General features: G+C 34.9%; 1 protein-coding gene across 2 annotated transcripts in view; it reads left to right on the top strand.

The window, feature by feature from the left end:
* CADM2 (cell adhesion molecule 2) overlaps nucleotides 1-21,854 on the top strand; it is a 1,088,281-nt gene that overhangs the window by 808,045 nt on the left and 258,382 nt on the right. For both annotated transcript variants that reach the window (XM_067034883.1, XM_059063961.2), the window contains exon 3: nucleotides 14,278-14,427. In XM_067034883.1, coding sequence (XP_066890984.1) covers nucleotides 14,278-14,427 — 150 coding nt within the window. The remainder of the gene's footprint in view (nucleotides 1-14,277; nucleotides 14,428-21,854) is intronic.

The raw sequence follows: 21,854 nt of genomic DNA, 5'->3' as shown, positions 1-21,854 counted from the left end.
TTTCCTGAGACTAGAGAAGAGACCAGGAACCATCTGTAAACCCTTTCTTTCCAACACTGTAGTGAAGAGACCATTGGTTTTGCTATGGATATATTTTTTTCCAGTTATCATTTTGCAACCATCTCTCCAGAACATTGTTCAAACTTAAAGGAGTTAGATGAGATATTTTAAAACTCCATCTCAATTTATTTTATCAAAGTTTAATTTTAATAATTTCCACTAAACAATTCAATTTATTATAGTTTTCAAAATAACAGATTAAAAGTGTAGTAACCACCAACCCAAAAGGATATGAGAAGATGGTATTAATTCCTTCTCTGCCTAATCAAAAATATCATTCTTTGAGCTGAGTTATCTGTACAAATCTATACAAAGTATCAAGTTTCATTTTAATGTTCTCCCACAGCAGTTTCCACTTGCTCTCATAGGGCAATGTTCCCCTAGATATAATGTGGCATTTGTAGAGGACTTGAACATCAAAGCATGTAAACATGGACAAGATGGGTGAAATCAACATTAATGAAATCTTTGTGCATTCAGAAATGATCAAACAGTGAAAAACACACCCTATTAACCACTGTTATTACATTTTACTTTCAAAAGGGAGCTTGTTCCTTAGGGAGTATTCCAAGTTGATTCATAAGTTACTGCATATTGATCAACACTTAAATAATTAAGGTGACATCATTTTGAACACAGTGTTCATGTGTTCAAAAATATGTATCCACTATGTCCCAGGGAATATCTTATGCTCGTTAGAGAATGAAAAGTGATATGTTTCTACCTCTGCTATCAAGTACTTTCAACATGTCTCAGGTTTATATAGCAATGGTTACCTTGGGCATATAATTTCAGTTATTGGAAAAGAAAATGCTTCTATATTAGTCAGATGAATTATTTTATAAAGTTTATAAAATGCAGTCTTATACAGGAGAAAAACTCAAATGTTTTGTTACCTCACTTACGTTGCCTTTCAGGAACTCATTATTTATTTGATAGCATACTATTGCTATCCACTCAGGGAAATATATCTTTGAAACAAAGAAAACTGTTTTAAACGTAATATTTACATCCATAGATAGTTTACCAGCAATACTTTCCTTTCTCCCAGATAGCTATTGCAGTTTTAAAAACAAAATGGAAGTCCTCCATTATTAATTAAAGAAACTTCTCAAGGCATGACATTTTAGTGTGGAAGTTGTCTATCAAAGAGTAGGGGTTATATGGAAATATGGGTAACAATCTTGTTTTAGTATAAGCTCAAGTCAGTAAAATATGGGCTTTCATTTACTAGAAGGTTATTTACAGTGTAGAATAAAAAATACCAAGAGGTTGGTTACCTTTACAATAAATCCCCATGATTTCATGGATTCTTTGATATTTTCTCAGTAAGGTTCTTGATTGTAAACACAACTTTTACAGGGATTCATCTCTGAGATTAAAAATCCTTGAATTAAGGATAATGATTAAGTAGCAGAAAAATTGTACCTTCTGAGAATGTATATTGAGTCGTGGCACTTCCTTCAATGGCTTCCTTCAATGTGATTGCATGTAGAATAGATGTCACCTCCTTATTATGATATAAAAAAACCCTGCATGATTTGCCTTAATCTTCTTTTCTACCTCATCTTGGGTTATCTCGTCTGTTTCTCCTAATGCTCCAAACTCATTTTGTTGTTTGTTTGTTTCATTTCCCAGCTCCTTCAATAGCCAACCTTTTTCCTGCCTCTAGCTCAGGACCTTACATCAGTTAATTTACTTTTTGAAATACTGGTTCCCTTTCAAACATCACTTTTTAAATGCCTGATTTTTTCTCCCTATTTGGTTTTCAGCTGAAATAGCAACAGCTTTTTCCCTTTATGTGTTTGTGTTTTCTTGTTTTCCTGCCTATCTTTAAGCTGTAAGTTCTAAAGATAGAACTTTACATAATTTCTACCTTGTTCACAGTTTTATCCCCAGCAGCTACCATGTGAAGCACATTCTAGGCACAAAACATTTATTTGTTGAATAAATTAATGTCATGGAAGTATCTTTCATAGGCAAAATCCATTACAAATGGAAAGATAGGTTTCAGAAAGCATTAATATTGTATATGTTTATAATGTTAGTAAACGATGTTTGAGTAAATTTGAAGATCTCACTGGCTTTGTTAGGCAATTCATGAATGGGGCAGCATTCCATCTATCAATAAGAATGACACTCTAAGGGGGTAGTACAAAATAGAAAGTTTTTATAGGAAGAAGAGTGGGGCAAGAAAGCTATTAGCAAAACTAATGAAAGGATTATTCTTAGGCTAGGCCATCTTCTTTGGGGGGCAAGGGGAACTGCATGATTTTTAACCTGCAGATCACCTCTTCTTTTGGGAAGTGGCAGAATGGAGAGGGCCAACGTGACAGATTACCTCATTGGTGCTGACTGGAAAATTTCAAGCTGGTTGATTAAGGCTACATTTCTGAAGGTCAAAACTGCAATTAGGTATTAAATCTAGGTTTGGTATCCTGGGCTTTAGCACAAGTGTTGACATTTTGGGCCTGTATTTTTTTCTGTTTAACAATATTTATAGTTCATATGCCTAATGTGAACTGATTATACATGATTAAATGACATGTTTGATATCACATTTTTTCTTACCTGTATCTTACATCAATGTCATCTGAAAATTCCTTATTACATCCCATAATCCAGAGTTATAATCCAAACAGATATCTGTGTCACTCTTTTATATGAATATCTCTATTCAGTACATCAATGCAATTATTTAAAATTTCTGCAGAGAATAATACATGAAAAGAATATTAATATATAGGCAACTTGAAGTGGTCAGTATAATTTTATGCATGCATTGTATGCATAGATGTGTTACAATCCAAAAGAAAGATGTTACCAAAATATATCTACTGCATATAAGTCAAATCATTAACTAGCAACAATATATTAAGCAACAATTAAGAGTTGGTATAACTTTTTTTTCATTTGAATTAAGGAAAACTAGCATGAAAACCAGATTGAAGTCTTAATATTTTCTCGTTATAACTTTTCTCACTATCTTTACCTTATTTTGCTAGTTATATTTGTATATTTGAAACAGTTGTATATTTGAAATTAAGATTTAATGATACTTTATTTTCTAACTTTTTATTCCATTTAACTTGTTCCTAGAAATGTTACTAAGAATTTTAATTTTCCTTGAGATTATAAAATATTTTAAGATGTACTATAATTCAATATTTTTGCTTTTTAAAATATATCAACCTTATAAGACCTACTGAATAAAACAAGAATATATGCATTGATTTCCCCCTTTTTAGTATCAGACTGAAATTTTTCCCAGGGATTTCAATTTTAAACAGTTATGTCCCACTCAGTCCATTTTTTTTTTTTTTTTGTCTCCAGAAGATTGATTATTGTATGCTCAGCACTATATTCCTCACCCTGTCTTCAGAAGAGTCCTGCCATCTGTGTGTTTCTTTCCAGAATATTTCCTCCGTGTTGACATCTCAATTTAGAATTTAGTTACGTGATTGAGCTTCACTGTGAACCAGACTGTGATTGTGGTCATAAATTTCTTTTCTCTGGAAGGCTGCCTCTCAAATGTTTATCAGTTAGCAAGTAAAGCTAGTCGGTTCTAGGTCTTGCTCATTCACCCGGAAAACAGTATTCTGGAAAAATAAAATGACTTACTGCACACATCATAATTACCATGTAAGCCTGTTTCGACGTTATAGAAATAATTTTAAAACACTATTATTCGTTTTTATTGCCTTGCAAGACATAGAGTTTCCTTTTCATTTAAAAATTATTTCCTTTGCTTTTTATTCTTTCACATCACAAACTTGAAGATCTTATTTGTATAGGACGAAAAGAATCCTTGTGAATATAAACATGAACAATTCATTGAGTTCACTTTTTCCTTGAAAAATTGTATGTGCTCATTCAAGAAATTATTGTTTTAATTTTTGAGAAAAAAACATGTTAGGGAATGAATTAATATAGATAAATTAAGGAAAACAAAATATATTTTAATTTTTAAAAATAATCTATTTTGGCCATAAAGCTAGATAGGTTTATATTTAATCTAGTTCACTAGGTCCATGGTATGTAAACAACTTTTGTTTATTATGCATTTTGGCAAGGTAATAAGCAGAAAAACAAGCTAAGAATATAAAGAACTGAATTTGTACAGATACAGGTTAAAAAATGTTGGGAATGTTTTCTTAATCAGATAATGTTTTAAAACATGATAAAGCAATATAGCCACTAAGAAAGAACATAAAGCAGCCATAAAACAATGTTTCCCAGGATTTTATAAATATTCTCTGTAGCTTAGAATTTTGTAGTGTAGAGAAAACACATTTTGTGATATGGCTTAGCAATATAAAATTAATGGAAGAAATTGGAGAAACCTACTTTATGTAGAAAGAATATGCTGGGAATATTTATAATACAAAAGGCTGAGGTATAAATCACACAAAAACATTTTTGAAATGCAAAGGAAGGCACATATGAAATGTTACATTTCACCTGTATTGCACATTTCTGTAGGGCCAGCCCTGATCCTGATAATCAAGAAATAACTCTAATTATAAATACTATCATAGACACAGCAAATGGTGACTAGTTTTGATATAATATTATGTAGTTAACTGGATCACCTACTTACAGTTACTGTGTAGGTCAATTGGGAATAATCCAGTGGTTATCTCATAAATTCCCTAGTCTGCTATGTGTGCCCAGGAAAATGTTATCATATTCTGGAAAAGAGAAAGAGAGGTGAAATTTCTACAGGAGAATTATGATTCTTTGCTCAGGAGCTGTAGGAGCCACTGTAAATCTGAAAGAGCCTTTTGTCATGGACCGAAGCCAACAAAGGACTAGGACTAGCCTTTGGGTACCCAAGAGTTTCTGCTCCAGGAGTTGGGAGCAGAATGGGTCACTCACAATGGCCATAGTGAACACAGGATCTAGTCTACAGGATTGTAACTGCCGAAGCTTCCAATTTGGCATTGTTACCCTTCGGTATCAGGCTGAAAAAGCCCTTCCAACCTTTCCTGGCCTTGCAAGACCCACAGCCCGCCAGCTTTGTTTCTTCCCTGCATTGGTCTGGCAATTACAATGGAACACAGGTCTCCAAAGTACTTCCTGTCTCTATGGAAACTGGCAAGCAGTACCAGACTGATGGCCATGTTCTATAGTGGCTGGGCAGAGGGGTGGCACAGAAGGTGGATAGCAGGTGTTATACTCTATAAGGCGAGCTGAATCTGAGAGGATGGAGTAGAATCAAAGAAAAATAAATTGTATGTGGTAACCTAGGAAAACAGAATACTTAAAGTTTTTCAGAAAAACCTAAAAGTTGGACTAAAAGGAAAAAGTGACTGAAGAATTTTAAGTGTTTGAAAGAACAGAGGGGCATTCCAAAAGTGGAAATATTTTGCACTTAGTTATCAGTCTTAATTTTTCCTCTAATTTCCCTTCTCACATGATAGAGCATTCATCGTAGTTCTCTTGAGAATTATAAGCCTCCATTGTTGACATTTGTGCTTTTCAAACCAATAGGCTTTAGTATGCAATGTGTGTTTCAGTCCATACAACTACTGAGCCACAACTTTCACATTAGAAGGTTATTTGTTTAGAATGCCTTCAGTAATTTAGTGGAAGTAATAGCATGCTGTGTGAGCATTTAGATATATTTTTAGACTTTAAGCAACAAGAATGATCTTGAACTTTCTAAAATGCAGGTTCTTTCTGTAAATGCCCCGAACCAGATGATAGAACAGATGTGTGTGTGAGAGAGAGAGAGAGAGAGAGAGAGAGAGAGAGAGAGAGAAGCACAAAGCTGAGAATAGTAGAAGGGAAGACCCTAAATAATAGTAGACTATCTTTGTATTTCATTTAAAAATGAGTTACCTATTTCTGTCATTTCTTGTTGAGGTTTATATTTAAGAACCTTTAACCTATTTTGTGTCTACTAATCTATCTGGCATTTGGGTTTTTTATAACCAAAATAAGGGAACCTTAACATGAGAACAGTATTTTACATTTAAAATAGGGTTCTTGAGCAAACACAAAAATATTTCACACAAAGCAAAACATTATGCATGCCATTTGATGCAGATGCCAATACCTGTGTTGAATTAAACAATTTTGTAGGCTGAGTTGACAGTTTTTGCTATGTATCAATATATTCCAAAAGGAAGGCTCAAAATATGTGGCATTTTTTGTCATGAGGAGTTTACACCTTTTTATTGAAAAACTGCATCTTAAATTTTCTTCATATCTTGTTCTTACTTGTTTCCATTCATTGTTTTTAAATCTGGTTCTTCCTTTGAGAAAGTTTTGCTCATTTTCAGGAAGGAAAAATAATGAGGTCCTCAGTTCCTGTCAAATAACCCACAAAATTTGATCATTTACCCTGAAAAATCACTAACTGTTAACTCCCTCTCAGATGTGCAGAGCCTCAACCTCTGCCTGTCTGTCTAGATATATCTCAGGTGATTATTTCTCTTAGTAAGTAAGCACTCATGCACAGTGTGCACTGATCCACTGTTGTGGCCCACATTTAATCTTTAGCACAGGAAAAGTGATGGAGAAAGCCATTGCTTTCACTCACCATCCATTCAGGAGATAGCAAGCCTTGAATAAAACCATTTAGAGCAGCAGAGCCATGCTTTGGGATCAGTGTTGAAGCATGCATCTTCACCTGTCTGCTCTCTTTCAACAATACTGCTGGCTTCAAATATCTCTCTTCACTGTTATGCTTATTGCTTCTCTATGCTAACGGCACATCACGGCCTGCCACCAAGGTTGAGGTGGTCATAATCTTAGAATTTGTCTCTTTGTGTTCTGTGTGATAGTGTGCTAGGTTCTTGGTGGTCAGACAGGAAGGCATGCAAGAAACGTGTGAGGGAAAGATAACTCTTAACTAACTGAGGTCAACAGGAGTCAAGTTTCACTTCACTTGATTTTGAACTTGGTAATTGCTAATCTAGACAAAGCAAAGTTTGAACTAATCTTTTCCTAAGTGTATGACAGGTGGAAACATTGAAGAAATAATGGCAACTATTTAAAGACAGGGTCAGGAGAGCTATCTTTTCAAAATATTGACCAATCTTCATTAAAGTGTCTTTCACAGCAGTAAATTAACAAATTATTTACATATAATTACTGAAAGTGACCTAAATGGTTTTCAACCAATGATGCTAGTTAGAAAGGAGTAAATTCAGCAGCCTAAGAAAAACTAGCAGTTCAATGGGGGGAGGGATAAATTAGGAGGTTGGGATTAACATATACACACTACTATATATAAAATAGATAATCAACAGAGACTTACTACATAGCTCAGGGAACTCTACTCAGTTCTCTGTAATAATCTATATGGGAAAATAATCTGAAAAAGAATAGATGTATGTATATGTATAACTAAATCACTTCGCTGTACATCTGAAATTAACACAACATTGTAACTCAGCTATACTCCAATATAAAATAAAAATTAATTTTTTTTTTTAACTTAGCAGTTCAAGATTACTGTCCAGGAGCAGAGAAAAAGGGAGCTCATTTTATTGGGAGAATGGTGGGGGGGAGGGGAAAAAGACTGTTGGAAAGTGATATGAGGAAAAAGGGAAAAAAAATAAAGAAGAGACTCACAATATGAAGAAAAAGAACTTCAAAATCAGAAGTATACTGCATTGGAAAGGGTTTATTGCTTTTTCAGAAAAAAACAATAACAACAACAACAACAAAACAACTTTATGCTAAAAATATATGTAACAGCCCCCTCAAAAAGCATTGAGAGTGGCTTTTTCAGTGGTGTTCTGTAAACGTTTAACCACTGGCTCTGTAGGAAAACACTGACTTGCGTTGTAAGCCAATTACCATGGTGAAAATTCTCCGAGTGTGGTCAGTTTCAAGCTACCAAGTATGTCATCACTGAGCATAAAGGGAGAAGACCTGCAGTCAGTTGACTCTCTCACCAGTTGAGCTAGTGTCAGTTGGCTCTAGCATATCACTGCTTTTACTTGAATTTCAAATATTCCTTTGCTTATTTAAAAATAGATGTAAATGGTCTAAATGCATCTTAGAAATGTTTGACTCCAAACTACATGTTTCTTTTATAACAGCCACTGAGTCAGAATTAAGCTCACTTTATTTTCAAAGTGACTCTAAGGTTACACATGTGAGGTTTGAAGACTGAGGGCAAAAGTTGAATACCTGGCTGCCACACTTTCTAGCCATGTGACTCTGGGCACATTGTTGAATATTTCTTTGCATCAGTTCCCTGCCTTCAAGATTGAGATGATGACAAGGTTGGCATGAAGATTAAATCATTGATAATGGAAATGCACTTCCAATAGTGCCTAGCATATTGTGAATACTCAGTGAAGTTTTGCTGTATTTTTCATATATTTACTGCTGGCTTAGTGATGGTTGAGGGAGGAGATAACACAGAAGGGCACTATTAAATTGAATGTTGATGCAAGGGAAATTGGACCAGGAATGGAAGATAAAATATTTTCCATCTCAGAGGTCTATCTACCTAAGAGGGCTTTGGTATTATATTCTATTTGGTATATAGTATATATTATTATACTTAATATTCAAAAAAGTTAGTGTTTTCCATGGTTTCTTCCCCCTTGTGGAGCATAAAGTTATCACAGTCTGTCTTTTTGTGTCCCATTTTGGGAGCTGACAATGGTATTCAATATGTCTGTTCTAGATCACCATCTGTTATATCTTATGTACAACCCTTAAGATTTTTAAGCAGAACTTTACAAAAAATGTTTTGAGACATGATACTGATAAGGCTTTTATTATTTAATTTTTCCATATTTTTTTTCTCATTGAGGAATTAGTCTCTCCTGCTCCTCCGTTTTGACCATGAACAAATGCAGCAGACTTGAGTTACTTTAATCATTCTATTGTCACAAATTCCCCTACAAATGCCGGCAGTTGCTCCAAGGGATGCTTTCATTTTGTACATGGAGTGCCTAGTGCTCTAATCACAGTAAGAATGTTAAGCTATGTAGCTGATTCTAAGGTAAGTAAGATGCCCTAATTACCTGACCCTTAATTAGCTTAGAAACAAGTAAGGGATGCAAAAAATATAAATAAATAAATAAATAAATACAAGGAAAGGAGAAGGAAAATGATGGCCATAGGTTGCCTGGAAAAAGAGCCAGCTTCTACAATTCTAAATTGGAAGTTGTGTTTCCTTTAAGTCTCATCATAAACTTGTTTGAAAACAAATGACTCCTCTGAAACCTGGTATGGTGGTGAGCTTAGCCAGAGGAAGGATCTTTTTAAAATTGCAACAAAAAGAATAAAATACCTAGGAATAAACCTACCTAAGGGGACAAAGACCTGTATGCAGAAAACTATAAGACACTGATGAAAGAAACTAAAGATGATACAAACAGATGGAGAAGTATACCCTGTTCTTGGATTGGAAGAATCAACATTGTGAAAATGACTATACTACCCAAAGCAACCTACAGATTCAATGCAGTCCCTATCAAGCTACCACTGGCATTTTTCACAGAACTAGAACAAAAAATTTCACAATTTGTATGGAAACACAAAAGACCCCGAATAGCCAAAGCAATCTTGAGAACGAAAAACGGAGCTGGAGGAATCAGGCTTCCAGACTTCAGAGTATACTACAAAGCTACAGTAATCAAGACAGTATGGTACTGGCACAAAAACAGAAATATAGATCAATGGGACAGGATAGAAAGCCCATAGATAAACCCACGCACATATGGTCACCTTATTTTTGATAAAGGAGGCAAGAATATACAATGGAGAAAAGACAGCCTCTTCAATAAGTGGTGCTGGGAAAACTGGACAGCTGCATGTAAAAGAATGAAATTAGAACACTACCTAAGACCATAAACTCAAAATGGATTAAAGACCTAAATGTAAGGCCAGAAACTATCAAACTCTTAGAGGAAAACATAGGAAGAACACTCTGTGACGTAAATCACAGCAAGATCCTTTTTGACCCACCCCCTAGAAAAGTGGAAATAAAAACAAAAATAAACAAATGGGACCTAATGAAACTTAAAAGCTTTTTCACAGCAAAGGAAACTATAAATAAGATGAAAAGACAACCCTTAGAATGGGAGAAAATATTTGCAAATGAAGCAACTGACAAAGGATTAATCTCCACAATTTACAAGCAGCTCATGCAGCTCAATATCAAAAAAACAACCCAATCCAAAAATGAGCAGAAGACCTAAATAGATATTTCTCCAAAGAAGATATACAGATTGCCAACAAACACATGAAAGAATGCTCAACATCATTAATCATTAGAGAAATGCAAATCAGAACTACAATGAGGTATCACCTCACACCAGTCAGAATGGCCATCATCAAAAAATCTACAAACAGTAAATGCTGGAGAGGGTGCGGAGAAAAGGGAACCCTCTTGCACTGTTGGTGGGAATGTAAATTGATACAGCCACTATGGATAACAGTATGGAGGTTCCTTAAAAAACTAAAAATAGAATTGCCATATGATCCAGCAATCACTCTACTGGGCATAAACCCAGAGAAAACCATAATTCAAAAAGAGTCATGTACCACAATGTTCATTGCAGTACTATCTACAATAGCCAGGACATGGAAGCAACCTAAGTGTCCATCAACAGATGAATGGATAAAGAAGATGTTGCACATATATACAATGAAATATTACTCAGCCATAAAAAGAAAAGAAATTGAGTTATTTGGAGTGAGGTGGATGGACCTAGAATCTGTCATACAGAGTGAAGTAAGTCAGAAAGAGAAAAACAAATACAGTATGCTAACACATATATATGGAATCTAAAAAAATAAAAAATGGTTCTGAAAAACCTAGAGGCAGGACAGGTATAAAGACACAAACATAGAGAATGGACTTGAGGACACGGGGAGGAGGAAGTTTAAGCTGGGAAGAAGTGAAAGAGTGGCATGGACATATATACACTACCAAATGTAAAATAGATAGCTAGTGGGAGGCAGCCACATAGCAGAGGGAGATCAGCTCAGTGCTTTGTGACCACCTAGTGGGGTGGGATAAGGAGGGTGGGAGGGAGACACAAGAGGGAGGAGATATGGGGATATATGTTTATGTACAGCTGATTCACTTGTTATAAAGCAGAAACCAACACACCATTGTAAAGCAATTATACTCCAATAAAGATGTTAAAAAACTAAAAATAATTTTTAAAAAAATATGACTAAGAACCCCCCCAAAAATAAAATAAGCCTCAATGATATGATCAATGAATTTTAGAAATTCTTATTGATGGTAAACAAGATGAGTACTATACCACACCTAGACTGCCTTCTCCCTTGCCATCATACTCTATCCTAGTTTCTGATTATTTTGCAGAAACTCCTTATCAAGTTTCTCTTTCTCTGTGCATATTTCACATGTTGATTCATACAAGGCAAGGCATGTAGTAGGGCCCCCAAAATACTTTTTTGATGAATACATTGAGGATGAATCCTTAACTTTGTAACATACTAATTTTTCTAATTGGATAAATTAGTAATGTCTTTAGAAAGACTCTCTGAGATTGAATTAAATGACAGCCTGTCAACTTTGAGCCAGGAGGAGTTAAAAGAGAAAAGTAGAAGCTAACTTGATTCTGTCTCCAGGTTAAAACCAGGAGTAAAAGGCAGTTCAAAGCTTTGAGAAGAAGTTTGACTGCCTTCAACACTGGCTTTTGAAGTGATTTTGGAAACCACATAACCTAAGTGTATTCAGGATTAGTAAATTCTCCATATGAGTTTGCTCTTTATTGGGAAAAACTAAATTATTTGACTGCAGGGATTTTAGGTTGCAAGGTCCCAGGGAACTGAAGTCAGAATCCTTGTGGGGAGAAGATAGAGGGAAGCTGTGCTAATCACCTACCTGGAAGGACAAAATCTAGGTGTGCTAGTATCTGTAGAGTCCCTGGAATGTAGAACACCATAACAAATATTAGTTTCTTCTATAGGCCAATAAGGAAAGACAGAAATAATTATCAAATGTTAGTTCTAAATAGGATAAGATATTTAAGGGCAGTTAACATTGATATCTTCCCTTATTTGATTTTAAAGTTATAATTGAAATTTATAAGGACATAGTTCAGCTAGGTATGAATTCAAAGTTTCATTTTTAAAAGAGTACTCGTTTTTTTTTTCCTTTCATTGTTGTCTAATTCACATTTAAATAAATAGTGATATGACCTAGCAGCCTTTGTGGAAAAATAGGAATAAAATGTTGAAATTTCAGAACAAACTCCAACTGGTTCATTGACTCTGTTTCACCATGGAAAAATCACTTAACCACCCAGTGTCAGTTTACCCATCTGTGAAATGAGAAGGATAATATTTTCTTATGGGGATGTTTTGAAAATTATTTTGCAAATGTAGTGGATGAAATTGTCACAAGCATCACTGCTCTTTTTCCACTTTAAAGAAGCAGACAGTATTATTTATGTACCAGTTGATAGTCAAATTTTCATCTGAGATGAACTATGTGTATTAGCAGTTATATGCTTTTTATTACTTAAAGGATCCCCTCCTCCCCTAGATTGCTCAGTTTATGCATTATGTCAGTGACTGGGCACCTAAGCAAAGTATCTTAAAAACATTCTGAGCTTCATATTTATGAGCTGCTAATCTGATATCTTTGGTAATTACTCCTTCTTTCTCTTTTAGCTCATGTTTTCTCTGATGTGGTTTTTCACCTCACCTCACTTCACAAGATTGATAGTTCTCCATGTTTTCTTGCTAGAGGTCACCTCTGAGCCGAAGGCAAAACACATCCCATTCTGGCTCCCATTGACTTTCAAGTCAACTATCAAAGAGTTTATTCCAGACATTGCCTAACCTCAATTTAAAAACTCCACCCTAAAGATTACAGGGAGATATCCTGGGGAGTTGCCATAGTGACTCTAAGAGGTTGGCACTGAGGAGACAAAGCTACTGATAGCAGATTTTTATATTTGATAGGCTTAATTATATAACGTGGTCATGAACCTCTGTGCTTATGTCATTTAGGTCTGGAAAGAAATTTTCCCCTTCAGGCTCTTCTGTCTCTTATGGTGCCAATCAAGGGGCTTCTTGGTAATAAGATTCCTTATGCCAATAGCTCAGCATAACCTCAGGTGGTGCTTGTAGTCATGACAGAATCATTACAAAACTAAAGAAGAAAAGGAAAATATATTTCATGGGTGTGATTAAGTTATCATAATGTTCTTGCATATGTAAATTATCCTGGACTTAATAAACTGCCTTGCTCCCATAATAGTATTTTAACCTGGCTTTAGAAAGTCATTTTTTTACCCATGTTGATAATTGTTACCAGACTTGGCAGAGTTCATCTCCAGATCATCTTGCTGCAGTGAAATTTACATATTATGTTTCTGTGTGCAAGAATTTTGTTTTAACTGTTAGAAGTGCTTTTACTAAGTTATGTTATTACATGAATTACTTTAATAAATTAGTATAACACTTAGGAAAATAGAATTGATTACATTCTAATGATATCCAAATTGACAGTGGTCATTTATAGATACGTTTTTCCTTGATTATAAAAGAAATATATATTCTTTGGAAAAATATCACGAAACTACAGAAAGGAACAAAAAAGAATATTACCTCTACCTCCTGGACTAGAGTAATCACTTTAAGATTTTGATGGATATTCTATAAGGTGAACACTTTTTGAAGAATACTTACATTGTTTTCTCCAGCACATTTTGTATTTCTAAAAACAGCTACGTCTACAAGAAAACCTGGTGAAATAGGATTCTTTTTTTATTTCTTCTATCAGAAATTGAATCTAAAGTTCTAGTATCCATATTTTATAGGCTTTATTCAGGATTATAAAAGCTACAAGGAAACTATTTTACCTGTTTCTTCTGCTGCTTTTAAAGAGTTCAGTTCATCCAAAATTATTATCTTCAAAGATAACCAGGTCTAGCACCATATAATTAATGCAAGGCCAAGGGAAATTAATGATAATCATGTTACTATTTAAAAATAAATCTTCATGTGTGCCTAGGAGAAGAAGTTTTCCTGGAGCATGTGAGGGAATATAAAGGAATCCTAATGGTATGTCAAATTGTTGTCTTCTGATTAAGGGTTTTCAATTATTTTTTGCCTTTTTGTAATATATAGTTTTGCTGTTGTTTGGTTGTTTTAAATTTTACTTGGAATGAGGAGTTAAGTCCATATAGCTCTTGGGAAGTTAATCATTTTAGAACTTTCTTTTAATCAACCTTTTCTTTAATCCCCTTTTAGGCAGCCAAGGACAGTTTCCACTCACACAGAACGTAACAGTTGTTGAAGGCGGAACTGCAATTTTGACCTGCAGGGTTGATCAAAATGATAACACCTCCCTCCAGTGGTCAAATCCAGCTCAACAGACTCTGTACTTTGATGACAAGAAAGGTGAATACATTTTCTTTTAAATGTTTTAATCATATTCTAAAATATCCTAATTATAATGAATTTATTTTTCTGAGATGATTCAAATTATTCCTTTTGATTACCAAACTGCTGCTGCTTGTATTTAAACATGTTAAATATTAAATACTTTAGTTTGCAAGTCATAAACACTAAAGATAACCTATGTCAACTTTTTAATAAAATAAACAGTTCTAATTCTGTTTCAAAAATAGTTTTATGCCTTCTCTTAACAATTATCTTCTCTCAAGATACCACATGATTTTGTTTTCTTGTAGATGCCTTTCGTATAGATTATTTTTTCCCTCACTCCTGGCAATAGAATATGTTATTTTTATTAATCTTAGTTAAAATATTTAGAAGACACTTTATGATTTTGGAAAGTTCTGCGCTTTCTCATGAATTTAGTTTGAAGGTAAGAATTATAGAAATGATTCCAATAATAAGTTTAAGTTACTACATGTTTCCAAAATAAACTGAAATTAAGTAAGAAGCTATACAAGTTGAGTTGGACTTCAGTGATTAACTGGGCTTTCTAATTGGATGATAGATTTTGATTAAACATTTTTCGAGAACTAAGGCAATTTATGTTATATAATTCAAGCAAACAACTAAAGATGTATACTGAATTTCTAAGCCGTCATCCATTTTTATAAACATTGGGAGAAAATTAGTTCATAAACTGTAGTGAAAATATGGAGCTGTTGCTTTAGATAAGTTTAAATTAAATAGGATATAAATAATCTGTATAATAGCTATTCAGCATGGTCTTAATTCTGTGGCCTAATTAGTTGACACATAAACTTAACTATGACAGAAGGTTAGGAATGCTAGCATTTGTTGTTCTGGCCAGCTCCCTCCCTCCCTCCCTCCTTCGCTTCCTTCCTTCCTTCTCATTACTCTATGTCAGTACAAAAATTAAAGCTCAGGGATACAGAACTCTGGTGAGAACTGACTTGCTAAACCCAAAGCTTCTCAACCTCAGCTGTATTTTACAATCATCTGAGATGCAATTAAAACGCTGTGATACTGCATATGCCTGAAAGATTCTGTTTGGAAAGCTCCTAAGAACAACTGGCAACATAATGTGAGATAGAAATAAGAACAGAGCTGTGGATAAAGCTGTTAACAGTAGCCGCCACCTGTAGAAGCTGGTGCAATCAGTGACACAGACAACCCTTTCGTTTTCTCTATTGTTCTCCTGAGCAGTTGTCAACGTGCACAACACGTATGGGTTACTCTAGTCATGCTAACTCACGCTAAGCTTCTGCACTTAGGCTCTGGCACAATTTAGCACATTTGTTTGCTGGAGATAAGCCTTAGGATTGAGGAAGGCTAGGCAGGTAAATGCAGACAAAAAGACAGTATGGGAAAATCGTGATATGAACTCTTTAAAAAAAAATGCTTTTATTTTCAAACCCTTTTTGAGGGTTTGAAAATGCATTTGAGGGACATCACTGTCAAGGATCCCTTCCACTATATCACAAGGAACCAAACCAGGGACTTGTGAAGGAACATACATGTTAGTTTGCCATTTATGAAAGGTTTCTTTATTCAATACTTTTTGTTATTCTGTTGCAACTGATGATTAGAACCACAATAGAATTAGGAAGAGTCTAATATCGAAAATAGAAACCTGTTATACTATACGCACGCGCACACACACACACACACACACACACACACACACACACACACTAGCTTTTTACATCATAACTCTAACCTGTTAAGGCAATAAGGAAGGAAAAAATGAAATAAAGCAAATGCATGCTTCAACAATTCATATGATCAGATGTATCTAGTATTTTGTAGCAGTGTAAAGATACAGGGATATTGCTAAATATCCCAGATATAACATGATGGGTTTTTCTCACCGTGATTATCCTTCAGAAAAGAGGGGCTATCTGGAAACAAATTCTTTGCAAATCTAGTATTTAATTTGAAAATAAAAGCATTTTATTTTAAAGATTTCATATCACAATTTTCCCCATACTGTCTTTTTGTCTGCATTTACCTGCCTTACCCTCCTCAATCCTAAAGTTGATCTCGAGCAAACAAATGTGCTAAATTGTGCCAGAGCCTAAGTGCAGAAGCTTAGCGTGAGTTAGCATGACTAGAGTAACCCATACGTGTTGTGCACGTTGACAACTGCTCAGGAGAACAATAGAGAAAACGAAAGGGTTGTCTGTGTCACTGATTGCACCAGCTTCTACAGGTGGCGGCTACTGTTAACAGCTTTATCCACAGCTCTGTTCTTATTTCTATCTCACATTACGTTTCCAGTTGTTCTTAGGAGCTTTCCAAACAGAATCTTTCAGGCATATGCAGTATCACAGCGTTTTAATTGCATCTCAGATGATTGTAAAATACAGCTGAGGTTGAGAAGCTTTGGGTTTAGCAAGTCAGTTCTCACCAGAGTTCTGTATCCCTGAGCTTTAATTTTTGTACCGACATAGAGTAATGAGAAGGAAGGAAGGAGGGAGGGAGGGAAGGAGCTGGCCAGAACAACAAAACAAGTGCTTCTCATTGATATTACTGCTACCACTAGGAGTCCCAAAAGGCATTCTGAGTAGCCTTTCATGCTCTCTGGAGACCCAGGTCTCTGAGGGTTCTGATTAAGGGCTGAACAAGTCTCAGGATGGTGGCCCATTGGTTCAACTAGAACTGGAAAAGCCTTTGTTGTTTACTTGGAATTAGTAACGAAAGAAAAGCATGCTGTGAGTGGGCAGTTGATGATCAGCTAAAGGAGACTTAAGCGGAACCCCTTTTCTTAGGAGTTTCTCTCAAGGAGGTTAAATGTGAATATTCAGGAATTTCTTCTCAAGGGAGATAGGTGTCTGGGGGTAATTGGCTAAAATGAAGCTAATATTGTAATACTTTTTATTCAGGTGAAATAAAGAGGAGGGCAGTGAATTCAGGCTTTTGCTACCTTGAGCACATCTAATGTGATCAGTAGCTTTCCCCATTTATAACTGGAGAAATTGCGAGTCCAGTACTCAAGGAAAATTTGTCCACAGATGTTCAGCAAATGACTGGTAACAAAGGGATTGGAATCCAGGTTGGCCTATGTTAGTTTTAACTAGAATGCTCCTGAGAACAAAGGTGTCGGGGCACCAGGTCACTTTAAATATAACCCAAGTGGCCTCTGCCTTTGATCTTGGCAGCTGCCTTTTAGTTAAAGAGCAGCATTTATTTTCAAACTGTTGAAGGTGTATATACAGTAAGACAGAGGGATACATTATAGTCAGCACTGCCCAATAGAACTTTTTGTGATGATGGCAGTGTTCTATATCTGCAAAACAGTTCTGTAGCCAGCAGTCATGTGTGGATACTTAAGTTAATTTTGAAATAATTAAAAATTTGGTGGTTTAGTCACACTAGCCATATTTCAAGTACTCAAAAGCCATGTGTGGTTACTGTTTTGGAAAACACAGTTCTAGATGATGACTCACTCTTTAGATGCCAAAATAGACCTTGTCCAATTCCAGCCTTGGCTGTAGAATATGCATTTTCCAACGGAGAAAACCCCAAGTCATCATTAAAATGTATCAAATATTCAATAAATGAAATTTTACTGTTTAAATTTCACAGATTTAATGGCAACATTGTAGCCTAGGAGACAGGGAGTCAGATCTGACTTCTAATTCTGCTTCTGACACCAACTGGCAGAGAAATAAAAGGGGCTCATCAATATCCCACCAAATCAGATGTTCTAGTCTTTGGATCAGAATTGCATTTTTAACAATTTCTCTCTCTACTTTGTTGTTTGCACCTGAAAACCAGAAATCATTAACCTATGAAGCAGATATTCAATTACAACTCCATTTTATTTCTGCATAGTTTTTGTATGAAGACATTTTCTATAACACTTAAGAAACTGCAAATCTAAATAGAAAATAAAAATCAAGAGGAAAATTTACAGGTTCTTATGGGTCAGAGGGACCTAGAGCAAATGTAGCCACTTGTTATGGCCCTCTTCTCTTTCTTTTTACACAAATTTTACCGTATCTGTTATAAATAGTAGGTAAGCACTTGGGATAGAGTGGGTATAGGGAGACAGGGAGAATAGGGAGTCGAGTTCACTGAAATACCACATGAATGCTGTGTGGTATTTGGCAATAGAAATTTTTAAAAAATCAATTAGGTCATTGTGTTTGTTTCTCTGCTGGTGTGGGAAAAAAACAATTGAAGTAGTACAATCTGATCACTTACTGCTCAGGAAAGAACACTTCAATTCCTTCCTATTATTGACAGAAAATACTTTGTACAAACATCTCCAGGAGTGCATAGTATATGCATTTACCAGACGTATCTCCTTGTGCTTATATGTGTTTTTGTATAAAAATGTAAAATACATAACGTTTTGTGATACTACTACTTTATAGTAGTTTTGCTTTTTTGCATTATGCTTCAATGATTCTCAAGAATTTATTGAAGGAAATTTTATTCCTGAAGGAATGAAAATAAAATTTTATTAAGGGCATAGACAAAAAAAAAAAAAAAAACCCCGCTGGTGTTAATTATCCAATCATTCTGCTGATAATTTTACATTAATATTGGGGATGATGGGAGGAGGAACATGAATAACGTGTCCTAGGACAAGCAGTGATAAAGAGAAGAAAAATGAGATGAACCTGTAATGGAGGTACAAGTTTTCTTGGCTCCATGCCAGCCGGTGCCACCTGACAGTTTCTTTCTCCACAACTAGTTTCAATCAATGTGACAGTCTTTAAAATACTAAAGATTAACTCAGTAAAGCAGATGTTAAAGTGGTCAATATCACCCTTCTTTTTGCTTTCTTAAAATAAATAAATAAATCATGTATAAGTTACACTAAAGACGTGAAATAAGTGATGAGAACTTACTCAGTACTCTATAATTTTTAAATAACTTCAACATGGTTACCTTTTCCATTGTGATTCGCAACAACCCTGTATGGTCGGTATTCCCATTTTGTATATGAAGAAACCAAGGTTGGCAGGTTTGAATGACTTGAGTAGTAAGTGACAAAATGATGATGAGACCCGAGTTTTCTTAAGACAAGCCTAATTCACTTCACGCTATATCATTCTGATAAGGACTTCATTTTATTGCTTTTTGTATTTTTGTTGTTTTTTACATTTCTTGTGGAAAGTATCACTTTTTTTCTGTCTTTACTCCAAAGTTGCCATCTCAGTGATAGATCTCCTGAACGCATCTCATATTTTAATAATTTCATTTTTATTGTAATAACAGATTTGCTAGCAAATGCATCCATATTAAATAAGTAGGAATCAGGTTCCCATTAGGAAATAAATAATACACTCGAGTTAATGAAGTATGAACACACTATTTACAGGTGTACAGGCATAATTAAAGAAGCATGTCAAGATGATGCAGCACCCAGGAGCTAGCAGCAGTGGGAAACCATCCTTGCCTCTGAAAGGGTGACAGAGGGAACTAAAGCTAAGTTTTGGAAGAAGACTTCTGGTTAGAAGCCGAGACTGGTTAGGAAGAAGGATATGTGGAAATATGTAAATTGACTTCTTTTTCCTCTTACCTTTTGATCTCTTATCAATGACTTCCATGGGCTGAGCCCAAATGGAAACCATAGGTCAAGGAATCCTAGGGGCTGAGCCCAAATGGAAACCATAGATCAAGGAATCCTAGGTAGTTTAGTCTCCCAGGGCAAAGAGCAGGGAAGATAATGGATCTGGAATGATAAGCAGAAAGTAACCAGCACAACTTACCAAGCATAAATAGATATTTCTCCCTGTCCAATTTTCAGTAAAGATAATTTCTATCAAAAACCTTGTGCCACTCTATGTTCACAAGCACCTTCCATTGAATTGCTTCTTTTTGGGAGAAATACATTGCAACAATGTAGCACCTTTCCAAAACACATTACTTTTTTTCAATGTTATATTCCTCAAATTTAACACATATGTTAAACTGTGTGCTATTAGATTTCTTAAAGAAATAACTTGTTTTCACTTAATCTGCTAATGATAAAGCCATTATTGTAAATTCTCACTAAGCATAAGCAAAATTTACAGTTGTACATTATATGATTACTACCTGTATCTCTTTATGCTAGTTTAAAGTCCAGCAACTTTAGGAAAAACATAAAGATAATCATGTACACTATAAACTGTATTCATTATGTGGTATCTATAACAGTGTCAGGATTTGGAACTTTGACATTCAAAGCTACAGATATGTGTCTGAACACGATCAGCAAATTTTAGTGTTTGAACATTTTAGAATTCAGCATAACTTGCATACTTGATATTATATTTTAGAGATGCTAGGTTTCACTAATATTACTACTTTTTACAATATTTTTTTTTTTTTTTTTTTTTTTTTGGCTGTACTGTGCAGCTTGTGGGATCTTAGTTCCCGGACCAGGGATTGAACTCACTCCCTCGGCAGTGAAAGTATGGAGTCCTAACCACTGGACAGCCAGGGAATTCCCTGTAATATTATAATTTTAAAATAAAAACAAAATTTATTGCAAATAAATCAAGCACCTCTGTGAAAATGACCAAATTCTTGAATTAAGTCCTTTTAGTTATTGCACATTGCTGTTCACTAGCATTTTTTTTTTTTTTTTTAGCAAAACCCCATAAAGAGAAAAGTTATTTCTATAACATGGAGCTATTTTATTCTACTTTCTGATCATTAAATTATATATTTATTCAGTCTTTCATTCAGTAAATATTTGCTGACCATCTACTTTGTGATAGACACTGCATTAGGTGGTTTGCAGTTACTGTAGCTCATTGATTTTCGAGGAGTCTATTCTGTGTTGAACAGAGCTACTTGAAAGACAGCTTGTCCTGATTAAAATTTGATTTCTTTTATCTTCCAATCATATATGTCTCTGGATACATATTTTATAAATATGTTTGTATGTTGGTAAGACATACAGAGTTGGTACATAATCAGCAATTATTTCTATGATTTTAAGCCATCTGGAGAATACCACTTTTTATGGTCATGGCAGTAGAAGTGGGATGATGGCTAGAGTCAGACTGGGTGGATGGTCAATACCATTGTGCCATCTATTTCCATCTCCCAAAACCATAAAAAAAAAAAAAAAAAAAGTAAGCAGTGACCAACCAGCTTCTGGGTAATTGCCGTGATATCTTTTGTGATACTTCATATCCTCAGTTTTGGGAATTAATAGTCATTAAAGATAACAGGCGTCACTAAGTAAATGTTCTTATTATATAAATATCTAAGCATATTTTATATTTAAAAGGTTTCCAAGTCACAATTTCAGTTCAATTCTGTGAATATTAGTGAAATATTGCTACGTGCCAGGAATTATGCTGGTCATTGGGGCCACTAAAATAAGTAAAACATGAATTTTGCCCTTAAGTGGCAAGTTATCATATATCATCTATACACTGGAATGGTGGAAGGTATAG

The sequence above is a fragment of the Kogia breviceps genome, chromosome 5 (assembly GCF_026419965.1).
Source record: "Kogia breviceps isolate mKogBre1 chromosome 5, mKogBre1 haplotype 1, whole genome shotgun sequence".
NCBI classification, from domain to species: Eukaryota; Metazoa; Chordata; class Mammalia; order Artiodactyla; family Physeteridae; genus Kogia; species Kogia breviceps.
The sequence above is the reverse complement of the archived record's forward strand: the minus strand, read 5'-3'. Positions and strand labels throughout refer to the sequence as shown.